The sequence below is a fragment of the Coffea eugenioides genome, chromosome 8, assembly GCF_003713205.1.
Source record: "Coffea eugenioides isolate CCC68of chromosome 8, Ceug_1.0, whole genome shotgun sequence".
Lineage (NCBI taxonomy): Eukaryota > Viridiplantae > Streptophyta > Magnoliopsida > Gentianales > Rubiaceae > Coffea > Coffea eugenioides.
The window spans coordinates 3239797-3253288 of NC_040042.1; the positions used below are offsets into that span (position 1 = coordinate 3239797).

At 35.3% G+C, this 13492-nt stretch overlaps 1 protein-coding gene across 11 annotated transcripts; it reads right to left on the minus strand.

Moving 5' to 3' along the window:
* Window positions 1-5619: 5619 nt before the first annotated feature.
* On the minus strand, window positions 5620-12697 carry LOC113779584 (two-component response regulator-like APRR2). 11 transcript variants are annotated; one of them, XM_027325208.1, is made up of 13 exons: window positions 12608-12697; window positions 12419-12477; window positions 11417-11621; window positions 10592-10671; window positions 10223-10289; window positions 9835-9881; window positions 9544-9621; window positions 8924-9460; window positions 8233-8373; window positions 7282-7557; window positions 7117-7185; window positions 6944-7024; window positions 5620-6428 (listed from the first exon to the last, which is right to left on the minus strand). In XM_027325208.1, exons 3-13 carry the CDS (start codon window positions 11553-11555, stop codon window positions 6264-6266), a joined length of 1680 nt encoding a protein of 559 aa, XP_027181009.1. In that variant the 5' UTR covers window positions 11556-11621; window positions 12419-12477; window positions 12608-12697; the 3' UTR covers window positions 5620-6263. The 11 variants fall into 11 exon arrangements, with proteins under 11 accessions (XP_027181009.1, XP_027181012.1, XP_027181011.1 ...); XM_027325211.1 differs by lacking the exon at window positions 12608-12697 and having other exon boundaries at window positions 11417-11576; window positions 12419-12551; XM_027325210.1 differs by lacking the exon at window positions 12608-12697 and having other exon boundaries at window positions 11417-11579; window positions 12419-12551.
* Between the last annotated feature and the right edge of the window lie 795 nt (window positions 12698-13492).

A 13492-nucleotide genomic window follows, 5' to 3' on the forward strand; every position in this document is an offset into this window, starting at 1 on the left:
CAACCTTTAAGCCTTTGAGAACATGAGCCTGTGCAGTGTGGCATTGAGGATGCTGGACCACAGCCTGCCCACCCGTTCATGTGATGATTGACTGTGCAAAAAACACACACACACACGCACTTTTATATAACGGTTAAAAAATATTCTCGTGTTTAGCTTTATCCCATTGGCGCAAAAAGAATTTAAACCTTTTTATAATGAGTGGGGACGAAGAGCATTTCAACCAAAGATGGTCTTGTCATCATCCTACCGGCCTTTACCTGCACCAGATTTTTTTTTTCTAATCTTTTTTTTCTTAGTTTCTTTCTCCCTGTTCTGGAATCAAAGAAAGAGGGTTACTACATTTGGAAAAGTATGAATTCCACTATAGCCAAATTATTCCCAGTGTTAATATCCATTTGTCCAAGAATAATTAAGAAGCAGATTAATGAAAGTTTCAAATGGAGGTGTCTAAACAAACACACCATTAATACTTTACGTTATCATGTGTTTTATGGATGTCAATACTAGAATGCCATGGACGGTTAAGTTTAATAGTGGCGGAAAGAAACTCAATGTGTTTGATAAAATTGAAATTCGAAAACTAAAATTTGAAATTTAAAGTTTGAATCGGTTAAATTACTAGATTGTTAAGTAATAAATGATTTGTGGCTCCTAAATGTATCGCGTTAAAAATGATAATATGTATTTGACCTAAAAAGTTGATCCCTTATCCAAAGAGTCAATTTGAACTTACTCAGGCATTATATGCAGCATACAAAACTTAATTCTTAAGTAACAAAATTAAGAAGCAAGGTCAAGTTTTTTCTTTTTTCCGGATGCTAGTAGATAGTGTGTCTAGATACAAAATTGTTTTAAAAAATTTTTTAAAATAACAATATATTACTTTTTTTGTGAATAAGAAAAACAGTTAAAACGATGAAGAATTACTAATAGATGACGTAAGTAAAAAAAATTTAAAAAGTGGGCTATCCAAACAAACATACAATTCCCCTTATTTTAATAACAGTACTAGGTTTGTTTGCATAGAGTCTTATTTGAAATAATTACTGTAACTCTTTTTATAATATGATGTATGCGAGATAAAAAGGTGGATTGGAAAATGTATTTATGATGCAAACGAAATATTTTTTTTAAAAAAAAATGATAACCAAACATAGCCAAAGATTTTTATTTTGATTTATTTTATATTTTCTTAAAGTTTAATGTCAAACGGAAAAAAAAAAAAGAGAAGAAAATAGTAAATTTCAGTTTCTCACTGATGGCACTTTTGTCTTCTGCACATGTTTCTTGAGCACTCCACCCTGCCAACTAGCCAGTCCCCACCGGTGAATGATAGAAGAAGTTTATATATCCATCATGTATCCTGAGTTTCATAACAATTTGGTATATAACATGCTTGAATTATCAAAACAGAGTACCAAGGAGCAGATACTAAAGACAGCAACTACCAGTCAAGATTACAGGCTTGAAATCTGGCAGCAGTAGATGGGATAATGAAGACGAGCTCTGTTACGTGCTCAATCATTGCAAGCTTCCGACCACATTGGTACAAATTTGTCCATTCGAAATCGCACATTTGATGGTCAGACATCTACTGACTTTATCAATGACTTCAAATTCATTCAGTCGTACCATTACTTGTTTCTTACTGTTTAACAATTTATTGGAGCCAATAGTCCAAATAGTCGGTTTGGTTGGCCTATATTCTTACTTGAAGGGTAAGGGGACAGCTTAAATACGCTTGTTTGGGGGTTGGAAGGGTAAGGGGACTAGATAACTGCAGTATTGCACTTTTTGAATTTTTTTTTAATTATAAGTACTATACTTCTTATTGTGTGACGCATTAGACGGGGTTTAAATTCTTGATCTAGTGCAATGGAGGGTTTTTAAAGGGCTCTACCTGACTATTGGATAAGATCCAATGGTTGACTCTTCGAATATACGCCCTTAGATATATGATATAACAATTGGTTTCACGTCATTTGCTATTTAAAATGGTATATTTTTCTTCATCAAGGTGTTTGTAATGCAGAGATGAGTGGCAATTTTAGAGTTTTCAGAGAATAAGGGATCAGATTTAAGAAGCGAGAAAATAGACGGAAAAATTTGAGGTCAGAACCTCTACTTTCTAAATTTCAACCTTAATCACTATTCTTTTTTTTTCTTGTTTTCTAAAGTATAAAATGGACTTGCCCCCCATTTTATTTATATATATATATTAATGTATGACTCATGCCCTTATGACGAATATTTTGTAAGTTGTACAAAATACATGGTGGAATTTGAGATTAGAACCTCCTCTCCTTCCCCAAAAACAACAACACACACACAACACACACAAAAAAAAAAAAAGCAACTGAAAATCAATACTTCATTATGGAATGGAAGTAAAGGCTGTCTTGCCAAATGGACAAATAAAGTTTGACCATCTAGACAACACTATTGGAAGTCTTTTTATTCCTTTTCTTTTTTTTTTCCTCTAGGAAATAAAGCAGAACAATTCATCTCAAATGTCTTGGCAGATCACAACCAGTGAGTCCTACAATTGCCAAGATGATAATGTGGTATGAATCCATCCGGCCGTCCTCTCATCCTTTTTTCTATGTTGCTTTTACTTTGTCCTTCATCAGTTTTGATGCCAAGGAAAAAAAAAAATGGCTAGCAAATGAGACTGTATAGAAGAAGCCAACTTCTGGCCTCGTTAATTACCAATGACAGATATTTCATATTTTTGTTTTCTATTTTTTGCAAAAAGAGGGAGACAACTAGCTCCTTTTTCTTTTTTTTTTTGGGTGGTTGGAAACGACTAGTTTGTTTTAGAAGCCAATATTATTTTGTTAGGTAGTAATTTTAAAGTTTTAGGTCCATATGTGGACCAAAAACTAAGCAGAGCCCGATCATGCAGATCTCAAAGTAGGCCAATTTCTTTCACTAGTACAGCTGATCCAAAAACTAACAGGGGGAAAGTCCAAAGGCCTTCGAAACCCCCTTCTATTACAATTTAAACCTAGTATTGTGAAATGTGCTATGCAGGCATTTATATCTAAGATAATAATAATAAATGAATTATTTATAATAATTACATGAAAAAAGATAAAAAAAAAACTCAAAAGAGTACTACTATTAAGTATCTAATTTATATTGTGTTTATGTACTTTATTTAAAATCTTAAAGTAAACTAAAATATATATAAAAAAAAAAGAACATCAAAACTATTCCTTTCTCCAGTATTCTTCCCCTTCAGTTCTCGCCATTTTCCCCACCACACTTTCCCAAACAAGAGGGAAGTCCTGTGGCCTTGGAAACCCCCTTCTATTACAATAAAAAATGGGCCTTGCATTGTGACACTATTCAATGTCCCAACGAATTTTACACAGAATTGTGATGATACATAAAGTATAGATCCCAAGTAAGTGCAATGGATCTCACTAACAGCATAATTGTCATTCTATATTATAACAACTACTGCCTTGAAGCAATGTTTTTAAACTCGAAACTCGAATTGGGAGGTGAATCGGAAGAGCTTTCGATTCGCGGTTCAATCTGTTCAATCCCGATTCAAAGGTTTAATCATTTTTTAAATTTATTTTAGTGTCACAAAATTTGAAAAAAATGAAATATTCATTTTAGAAAATAAAAAATTGGTTGAATCTTTCGATTTTTATCTATTCTTGACCCGATTTAACTGGTTCAATTGAGTTTTTTGGTCAATCATTAAATCGGACAAAAAATATAGCCAGTTCGTGGTTCGATTGATGGAACCGACTGGCCCAAATTTGGTTTTCAAAACATTGCCTCAAAGGCCAATGTAGGAAACATTTTGTGTTGGTCCAAAATAACTATTTGGCAGCCTAATAGTTGTTCCAAGACTAATGGAAGAGTTTGACGTGAACATACAAAGACCGCACTTGGCTCTATTTAACATGCCAAGTGAGTTCTCTTTAGCATGTGAATTAGCGAGTAGAATCTTTATATATCAATTTTTCCATTGATTTTGGGCCAACAAGTAGGCATGCCAAATGGGTATTCCGAACCGATATAAAATTTCTAGCCAAAGCATCTATGAAAGCCCCACTACCACAAAGATTGTTATTAACCAATTGGGCCATTTTTTGTAGTCTGTGGTTTGCAAGGGCTCCTTCATGACTTGGTTTGAATTTTGATTCATCAAATTGCATCTGAAATCTTTTTCTCCTACAATTCAGTATCTTCTAAATTAACAAAATCTTTGAATTAAACTCCAAGAAGACTAAAAATCATGAGAAGAACGTCTTTTTAGTGAATAATTATTCATTTTTTTCTTCATGTTAACAAAATGATTTTTTTGGTTGAGGTTAACGAAATAATTTTAAGTAACCATAAATTTGTCCAACCAAAATGTTCGATTTTAGGCATTAATTGGACGGGAGTTCGGCATTTTTATGAGGAGGGGTTAGTCGATGGTGGCAACAAGAATGAAACCTTTGTGCTTGCGATGCCACAATTTGTCTCTTTTCCTCCATCTCTAAACCTTGACGAGCTTCTGATTTCTGCAATGGCCCAATTATCCTCACAACCAAGGAAAAATACTAGAGACCAAACACTCCTATTTTGCATCACAGACACCATGGGCTCTACATCTTGAGCCTCAGTAGGGAACTAGTTTGGGTCTTAATAAAAGCGGAGGATAGAAGCGTTACTCCGGGCTATGTCCCTTCTGAGCCCATTAAGCATGAGAAGAGGACACTTTCACCAACGATGAATGAGGATGGACTATAAGAAGAATGGTAGGTTATTGCATAAACAACAAACGGACGAATACCCCACTATTAACTTTAATGTATTTAGTGTACCCTTGCGTCAAGGTAAGGAAAACACTAGATACTGGAGTGCAGTCTAATTAATAATACGATTCATTTGTAATCGATAGTTTACGAGTTTGAATCATTAAGGGGATAAGTGAAAAATTACTGTTGATCCTCTTTAAAGAGAGAAAAAAGAAAGGAGAAAAAACACTATACAAATTGAGAATAATTGACAAATAAAAAAGAAATTCAATCATGTTTAGAATTCTATTTATACATGATTGACTCGAAGCATTAGTCTTAAAAAACACTATAAAGCACTGATCTAAGCAAGCAAGCATCAATCTTCCTGTTAATTCAACTCAATCTCAAATATCATTTGGATAGCAGTTTATTTGAAATAATTATTGTATCATTTTTTTTTGTGATGTGATATATGCAAGATAAAAAAGTGATTGAGAATATAAGTGTATGTTAAAAAATGTGTTTATAATGCAAACAAGCAAGCATCAATCTTTCTATTTGTTCAACTCATCTCAAACATCCACCTTTCCCAAAACTTCATTTTTTTTAAGGTGAGTCTAATTTATTTTCTTTACAATTTCTTTATATTTTAATTCATAAGTATTAATTATTTAGATACTTATAGTTATTTTAGGTTTGTGGTTTAGAAATTTTTTTTGATAATTATTAATTTCTCAATGGTTCTTATTTTAAAATTTTATCTTAGGAATTTTTGTCTTAATTTGTATAGGGTTAATGTTTGTTTATTGAATTTAGGGTACATGTTGATTTTGGTTGTGTGTAGATGCTCACAGGACAACAAATATCCTAATGTTAGAAGTGTCAATTTTATTCGCAAATCCCTCTATAGTCCCCTCATATTGTATAGCTCCTGACTACATACATACTCGAGTTGCCACAAGGCCCCATGAGGTCATGACCATTCAGCCACCTGCCCATCCCACAGCCCCCACCACCCACAAGGAGCAGTATATATTGGAGGACCCCTCACCCCATGATCTGAAATCCAGGACAAATTGTGCACTGTTGCAATTTGCAGGACTTTACTCACAGCCACATTTTCCTAACAAGAAATGCTACCAAAATTCAAACTCATATACGCGGCATATACTTAGCCGCAGGAGAAAAATGGCTACCAGTGCACCATCACAACTTTTACAGTAGTTGCTGGTTCCCTCTCGAGTGCGACAAGATAATCAGATCAGATCAGACTTTGAAAGAGTGGGCCTTTCTTGTAGCTCCTGTTGCTGTCATCTCGTCAGTGTTTGGACTTTGGTGTAGTGTTGGAACTTATGGCATTTTGGGATTGGCAGCACAAAGATTTCAGCCTATTTTGTCTTTTTTTTTCCAGTTAAATGTTGCATGATTGGCGCGTGAACACCACGCGCTTCATGATGTGCTGTTCCTCATGGGACCCTCTTGCCGGCGACACATCGGCCTGCTGGTGCCACGTCAGCGGATATTGGGGGCATTGGTGTGAGGGGGGATTTTGGAGATGCCTTGTTTGGAGAGTTCATTTAGGACACACTCTGTTGAGGGAGGTTTTAGGCCTAATGGAAGTGGCAACCATGGCTTGCTTATTGCCTCTTTCACTACCTGGTCAATTACTTCCTCTGCCTGCAAAAATATATAAACAGGCCAAGATGAGCATTTTGTACTGGTAATTGTGTGATCTTTACCATGCAATAATTTACTGGAAAACTTGGTAAAGCCGCCCTTTGCCCCCAGGTGGGACTTAGTAAATAGTAGACTGAAAGATAAAAGTGAGAGAAAATATGATAGCCACCAAGTGGCAGAAAAGTCTACAAGTCGACCAGGTTTTGAGGTACTTCCCACAATTAATTGCTCAGCAATTAACAGATGCCACAATGGAGCTTTACTTAGACAAGAGGTACAAGGGAATAAACTTGGAACCTGGAAGCTTTTGTAGTAGAGCTACATTACAAGGGCAGAATCAAGTGACTAAAAATTGGAAACCTTCTTGTGGCATCAATCTAGCTGAAGTGCTTTGCTGTATAAATTGACTGAACACGGGAAGTAAAGAGTCTAAATCTCTGAAATGTTGAAGGGACTTCTTATAAATTTTCGAAGTCTACAGCTCAATCAAGTCGCCAAGTAGTAAAAGAACTTACAGCGTGGAGATCAGATGGATTTAACAATGTGCTGCCTGTATACTGCATTTCTTTTGTGGTTTGGAAATCAGGAGCAGTCTGCTGTCCAAACAATACATGATAATTAGCAGCATGATAGTAGCTTTGAGTACTAATAGTCTAGAACTACCAAGCATCCAAATTACTACACTCACTTGAGCAAATTGGGGATAGGATCCAACAGTCTGTGGCATCACAGGACATCCCCATGCATCTGCATGCGTCTGAAATGTCATCATGTAGTGTTGATCAATACAATCACGCGACCAACATTTTTAGCCTAATAAACACAATTCATATCTGAAGGAAGTAAACATTACCACGGAATAGGGCTTCCAGTACCAACTCTCGTTAGGCACCTGCCATCCAGGATAATAAGGTGAACCCCATATATGGATGCCACCGGTATAAGTGCCAGGAGGAATCCAGGCAGGATAAACCTGACCACCTGGAATCGTATGGTTAGGATGATATGGGGGGAAGGCCATGACAGGTTTATGTGGATAATAATTCCTTTGTGCTGAACCTCCTGGATGAGGCCATCTTCGTTCATTTTCCTTTGGTAAAATGTGTCTTCTGTGCATCCTGTATTTCTGCTTTGGAAAGAAATTAAGCACAGACAAGTTAGCAAGGAACCATACGGTAATAGCATCACGATTTGTCTTGAATAGCTACCCCCCTTCTGTCAATTCTTCCATTCTAGGTTTTTTAGACAGAGAAAACACAACTTTCACTTGACTTATTTTATTTATAAGTAAAAGATCATGTCAAAATCATTTTGATTCAGAACGCCAAGGAATGTGGAACTAGCTCAATCTAAAATATCTATGAGGAATAAACATTTTTTTAGGCAATACCTACGAGGAATATTAACCTGTCATCTGGTTGCTATCCATACCTGTAGATATTATAGATTTAGCTTGGTGAAGATGGCTATCCTAGTTAGCAGAGTTCTGCAAGTAGATCCAGTGAAGATGCTAGTTGAGTTGTTCACAGAAATTCAATATAGATTTGTTTGTTCTCTTGTAATTTTTCTCATGACATCTGCAATGCCATTGAATAAGTTCAAGATACATGGTTTGCTTATTGAATTAATGTAAAGCAACTCCCTGGGTACTTTTCCTCAGTTTAATACTGAACATCAATAATAAGTAGATTCCAATGCAGTTCCGGTTTTTTTACCACAATAACCTTGTTTGATTCCTCGTGTTTTCTGAATCACATAGCAGTCATCTTAATTTCTATAACCGGAAAGAAATCACATTACTAACCTGGAGATGGCTAGCCACATTGTGTCTCGTCAACCCCTCCACTTTCATCAGTTCTAGTATTCGTGAAGGGATAGCCTGATCTATACCAAGTTGCTCAACTGCTTGTACAAACTTCTTATGTAGTTCAGGAGTCCAGTCTACCTGAATAAAGAAAATGTCACTCACATGCCTCAATACAAGCTCAAACTCAATTAACTGGTAAATGCCTCAAATGTAGCTCATGGTACTTGATGACTATGTAAATGAAATTTAGTCAGCTGCTCTGAAAAGCAATTTGTAAATGCAGCCCAAGATAATATGGAACAGACAAGTTCTGGTATTGCAAATCTTCTTTGGCTTGGAGTTTGATAAGTTCTGCAAAAGTTCTTAATTAGGAAGAATATCTAAAATCAAGAAATTGTTCACATGCTTAGAAAAGAGAAAATTTGATACTGGATTGCTTAATCTTGAGACACAATTAAAAAGCAAAAGGTAAAAGAACTACATAAAATCTCATTCAATGCGTAGAGAGTTGTCTATCTGCCTTTATTTCATTCTTATATGATTTATCTTTTATGACATATATTTCTTGTGTAGTTGAAGATAACTAATATCTGACCTACAAAATGATTGGAAGTATCTATAGACTACAGGGAAAAGAAACTATTGCTTCAGCATAATTTGAACTGTATCTGTCTGCTGTCCAGCTTACCTTTGACCTCTTCTTACTAGCCTTAATCCCACAAGTATCGCGAACAGCAGATGATCTGTTAAGTCCAGCAGCATTGCTAGTTTTATTACTGGGGCGATCTTTACCCTCGTAACAAGTAGTAGTATTTATCTCAGTCCTGCAACAGTTAGTTGATTCATGCTCTTCTTTGACGGCATCCTCTCCTGAAGCTGGGCTACCCAAAGCAGTACACTCAAAGATTGAATTGCCACAAGTGGTTTCGACAGATTTACATTCCCCATCTTGCTCTGCACTATCTTGTTCCATAGAGAAGTTAGCTTGATCCTGACAATCACCATCATCTAATGATCTCTCCCCTTGTTTCAATTGCGGAGTTGAAGGAGCTGGATACTTGTCACAACCTGAAAGTAAATCCTGGTTGTTTTCTTGCTCTGCTTCCACAGAAGCTTGTTTACCTGTTTCAGCATTTCCAAACTGGAGCTGCAGCATGGAGATCAAGGACTCTTTTACAGGCTTCAATGCTTCTGAGACATCCTTTCCTCCTGCATTGAATGCCTGCTTTAGACCAATAGGTTCAGGATTCTCGCAAGGCAACACAGTAACATGATAAACAAGAAAGCATTAAGTTATAATCAACTGACCTTGTGAACTACATGCTGCCATATATTTTGGAGTTTGTCATCAGACACAGGTTTCTGAAGGAACTCAACTGCACCAAGCTGTGTAAACCAATAATGAAGTAAAACAAATAAGCATGATTTATAACTTTGCACACTCAACTGGAATTTTAATTTTTTGTCTAGATAAGTTTAAAGCATTAGAATAATTTCCAAAAGAACTGTGAACACAACTATATAAAATTATAAACATTCTTCAACCATCATGCTCTTTGATATATGAATTAATAGCAAACTTCAGGTTTGAGATCTCACCGCTATGCACTTCATCATGGTGCTTCTGCAATTGTTGTCTGAAATCACTGCAAAGAAAAAGTTCAAAGGAAAAGAAGAAAGGACAAAATGAAGACATTTATTCCATGTCATTATTTGTTGGCAATTGAAAGAACAAAGGAAAAACCAGAGAGCAATTCTTTGTTTTGTCTTATCCCATGCAATCAGTCAACAAATTTTATTGTCCGCATCTATTGATCAACTAAAAACTTCAGTTGCTCACAATGTACTTTTTCATGAGAAAAGAAAATCAAGCCATACATAGTGCAAAAGCAGTTTTTGAAAAATATAGGTAGAATGCAAGGTCTAAGATAGATTAGGTTGTAAGAACTTGAATCCATGAACAGTAAACAGAAACTAATGCACTTACTTATGGTGGGCAAGTCATTAGCGGTTTCAAGAAACTTGAATATGCCACTAGAGTTTTGGGTATTCACCTGCAACAGTTTGACATCAACATTTAGAAGATTCCAGCAATAAAAGATTATTGTTGACTGTTTTACAGTTACGGATGACAACTTAAAAAGACAGGCTGATCTATGAGGCTGGAGAATGTTGTAGCAGTAGTGTGGCAGAAACCAATCAATCTATCAAATGGTATTGAAACAAACTCAAAGGCAGAATTTGGGAAAAACGTGTAGTCAATGAACATCATAACGGGTCACTTAATAATAAAACATGTAGATAATGAATCTACTCTTTCAAGCAATATTCAAGAGCTGCAAAAGAAATATTTTACCTCAACGATAGCAACATGGAAGCACTCAGATTTGTTTGAAATTGCTGATAAAGCTTCATTCTCATTACAGAATATGGAAACTGGAACAGCAAGAGCAGATACGTTGTTATGTACTTAAATGACATTTACAAACAAATATGCATACTCAAGCACAAGTATAGAAGCATACCAAGAGACAAACTCAGGGAACTATACCAAGTATAAGCAAAGATTTAAAAAGAAACAAAAGAAAAAGGGGAAGCTTGGTGCAGCATGATAAAAAGATTTATGATACACTTTTCATCATAATCAGCAAATCTTAAAAGAAATTCCCAGTATCAAGTGAATTCTGCATTTTAAATACTCAAAAAAAGTGATTATGAACAAACAGCGTCTTGGATCCATAAGCACTCTCTTTTTCACTGGGATAAAAAAAAGGAGTAACTTTAATCCAGAATGCAATACGGGGAAAAAAAACAAGCAAAGGCTTCAAAATCCAACAAATGAGAAGAAAAAAAACAGAAATTGCATTATGCATTGTGTTGAATTCGTTAGGCAATTTAAGAATTTGAAAAGAAATTAGACATCTCAATACAAATTCTAAGGCTCTTATGAGGAAACATATCATGCTGATACTTCACCAAAAATGTTAAAACTCATGGACAATCTATTTTGAAGATGCTAGCTTTTGCTTTTAAGGTCAAATTGGAAGACAAAATTGAAAAATATAAGATCAGCCTGAATATGTAAATATCAAAGAAATTTTGATTCCAAGAACATACTTCACCAAAAAGGAAATCTTATCAAAGAAAGAAAGAAATGAGAAAAAGTTTATTAGCTTCTTACCTATATAATCCATTTCCTCAAGCTTTAATCTCATCTCTACAGCAGAACAAGCATCGCTTTCAATGAGAAGGACCTTAAGTCCCTTGGGGAAATCTTTCCAGCCCAGCAATTCATCAGCTGTGCAAACCATTGCTGGCATGGCATCCTCTTTCTTACAGCACTTCTAAGTTCCAAAAATAACCACTTATCAGCATCTGGTCACACTCTGCAAAAAGCATACCCCTTGCATTTTTCTAGGCCAAAATCAAAATCGCTTTAACTAACAAATCCAGTGCAGTACAATTCACAAGTTCTTAGCACTACCAAGCAAAAATGAAAATGTAACCCCTAGTAGAATAAGACAATTTCAATCACAAAGAAAACTCATTCTAAAATGTAAAGAAGAGATAATTTAGTAACAATTGGAAAGAGATCAATTTGAAAAAACACATAATATCAAAAACTCATCATGCTTGTACAAGTCAGTGCATGATCACACTGTTACATCATGTACTGAATTCCTTTCGCAAATTCCAAGACATGTGCTAAATTAGTTCTCACAGTTTTATTTGCAGAAAATCCCACAAAATTGACAAAATTCAAGATTCAATGACATCACATGACAAAGAAAAGCAGACTAAATTTAGTTCACAAGATTCAACTTTTATCCTAACAGAAAAGCCAGAAAACTCAACACCGACGAGGGATCTTTAAATTTTTTCCAAAGAAAAGTCAAGGAAACAAAAAGGCAATAATTCCACTAACACAGTTGAAAAAATGCTGCAGCAAGAAAAGCCCACCTGGGATCGAAAGCAAGAAAGAGATAAAACCAAGTGCATTAAAAACTTTGGATCAAACATTTTTCAAGACTGATGATGATGCATGCTGTAAAGAACTTTGCCATCAATATCAAGGTGAATGTCTAAAAAAAAAAAAAATTCCATGCAGGCAGCAGCTGAATTAACTCGCAGAGCACACACTAATTCACGAGAAAACATAGAATAAATAATACATAAGTATTACCTTTCAAGAAAACACTAGGCTGTCTTCTTCCTTCTTGTTTTATACAGTACTTCTTTCAACTAGACAAACAAACAAAAACCATGAAGAAAGAGAGAGAAGAGCTTGAGGCTGTGCTAGAATGACAGAGATTGTGAGAGAGGGAGTGAAATGAAATGAATAGGAGAGAGATTGTGGGAGAGAGAGAGAGACCTGTTTGAAAGTGCGCTTTCTGGAGGACTGCAGATGACATTATGTACATGTACCGTTGCTATCGGGCGCCTTGGACCGTACAAAATGCAAAGGGCCTTTCCTACATGAGGAAGGCCTAAGGAGTCTTTGCTCGACATTGAAATATTTTTGGCAAGAAAATGTTTGAAAAAGTCTCATTTATAATCCAAGATACAAAATCAAAAGGGCCTTCCCACATGAGGGTGAACTGATGAAGTCCTTGCCTCCTTGGTTCCACAATGAAACACTTTTGGTGAGAATATACACCGAATTTTTTCTTGGAGAATATTGTCCTCATCTATAAATCTTAACAAAATTTTCGTTCACAGGTGGCAAATTGTAGTGTCAATTTGGATGACGTATATGTATCACGTAAAGTTAAACTTTATTTATAATATGTTTTCTAGATAACGTATTTATTTTGTAAAGTTATTTGTGTATCGAATTATATATACATTTTTCCATTTATTTGTTATTCTCACATACACGCTTATTTTTTTTTTTTTTAAATAGCCATAGAATTAATAAAGCTTTTATGAAATTTTTTTTTTTTAAAAAAAATCCTTCCAAATAGGAAATTGTTTAGGGGTTTAGTTGCAATTTTGAAAAGTCAGGGTAGTCGGTAAATTTTTAAGTTTGAGCCCAATTTTAATGTTGGCTAAGGTACATAGGGAGGCTTGATAATAATTATAGGTAAGTTTATTGTTGTTTGGTCATGGAAAACATTATTATGTTAAAAGTCAACAGGAGAGACATGTGATTTTGGTGAGATTATGACCCAAAATAGCAAAACTAGCAAGAAATTTGTTCAAAATTTGGGAACACTTGAGTTGTATGAAATTTTGGGATGGCCATTCGTGGACCTCA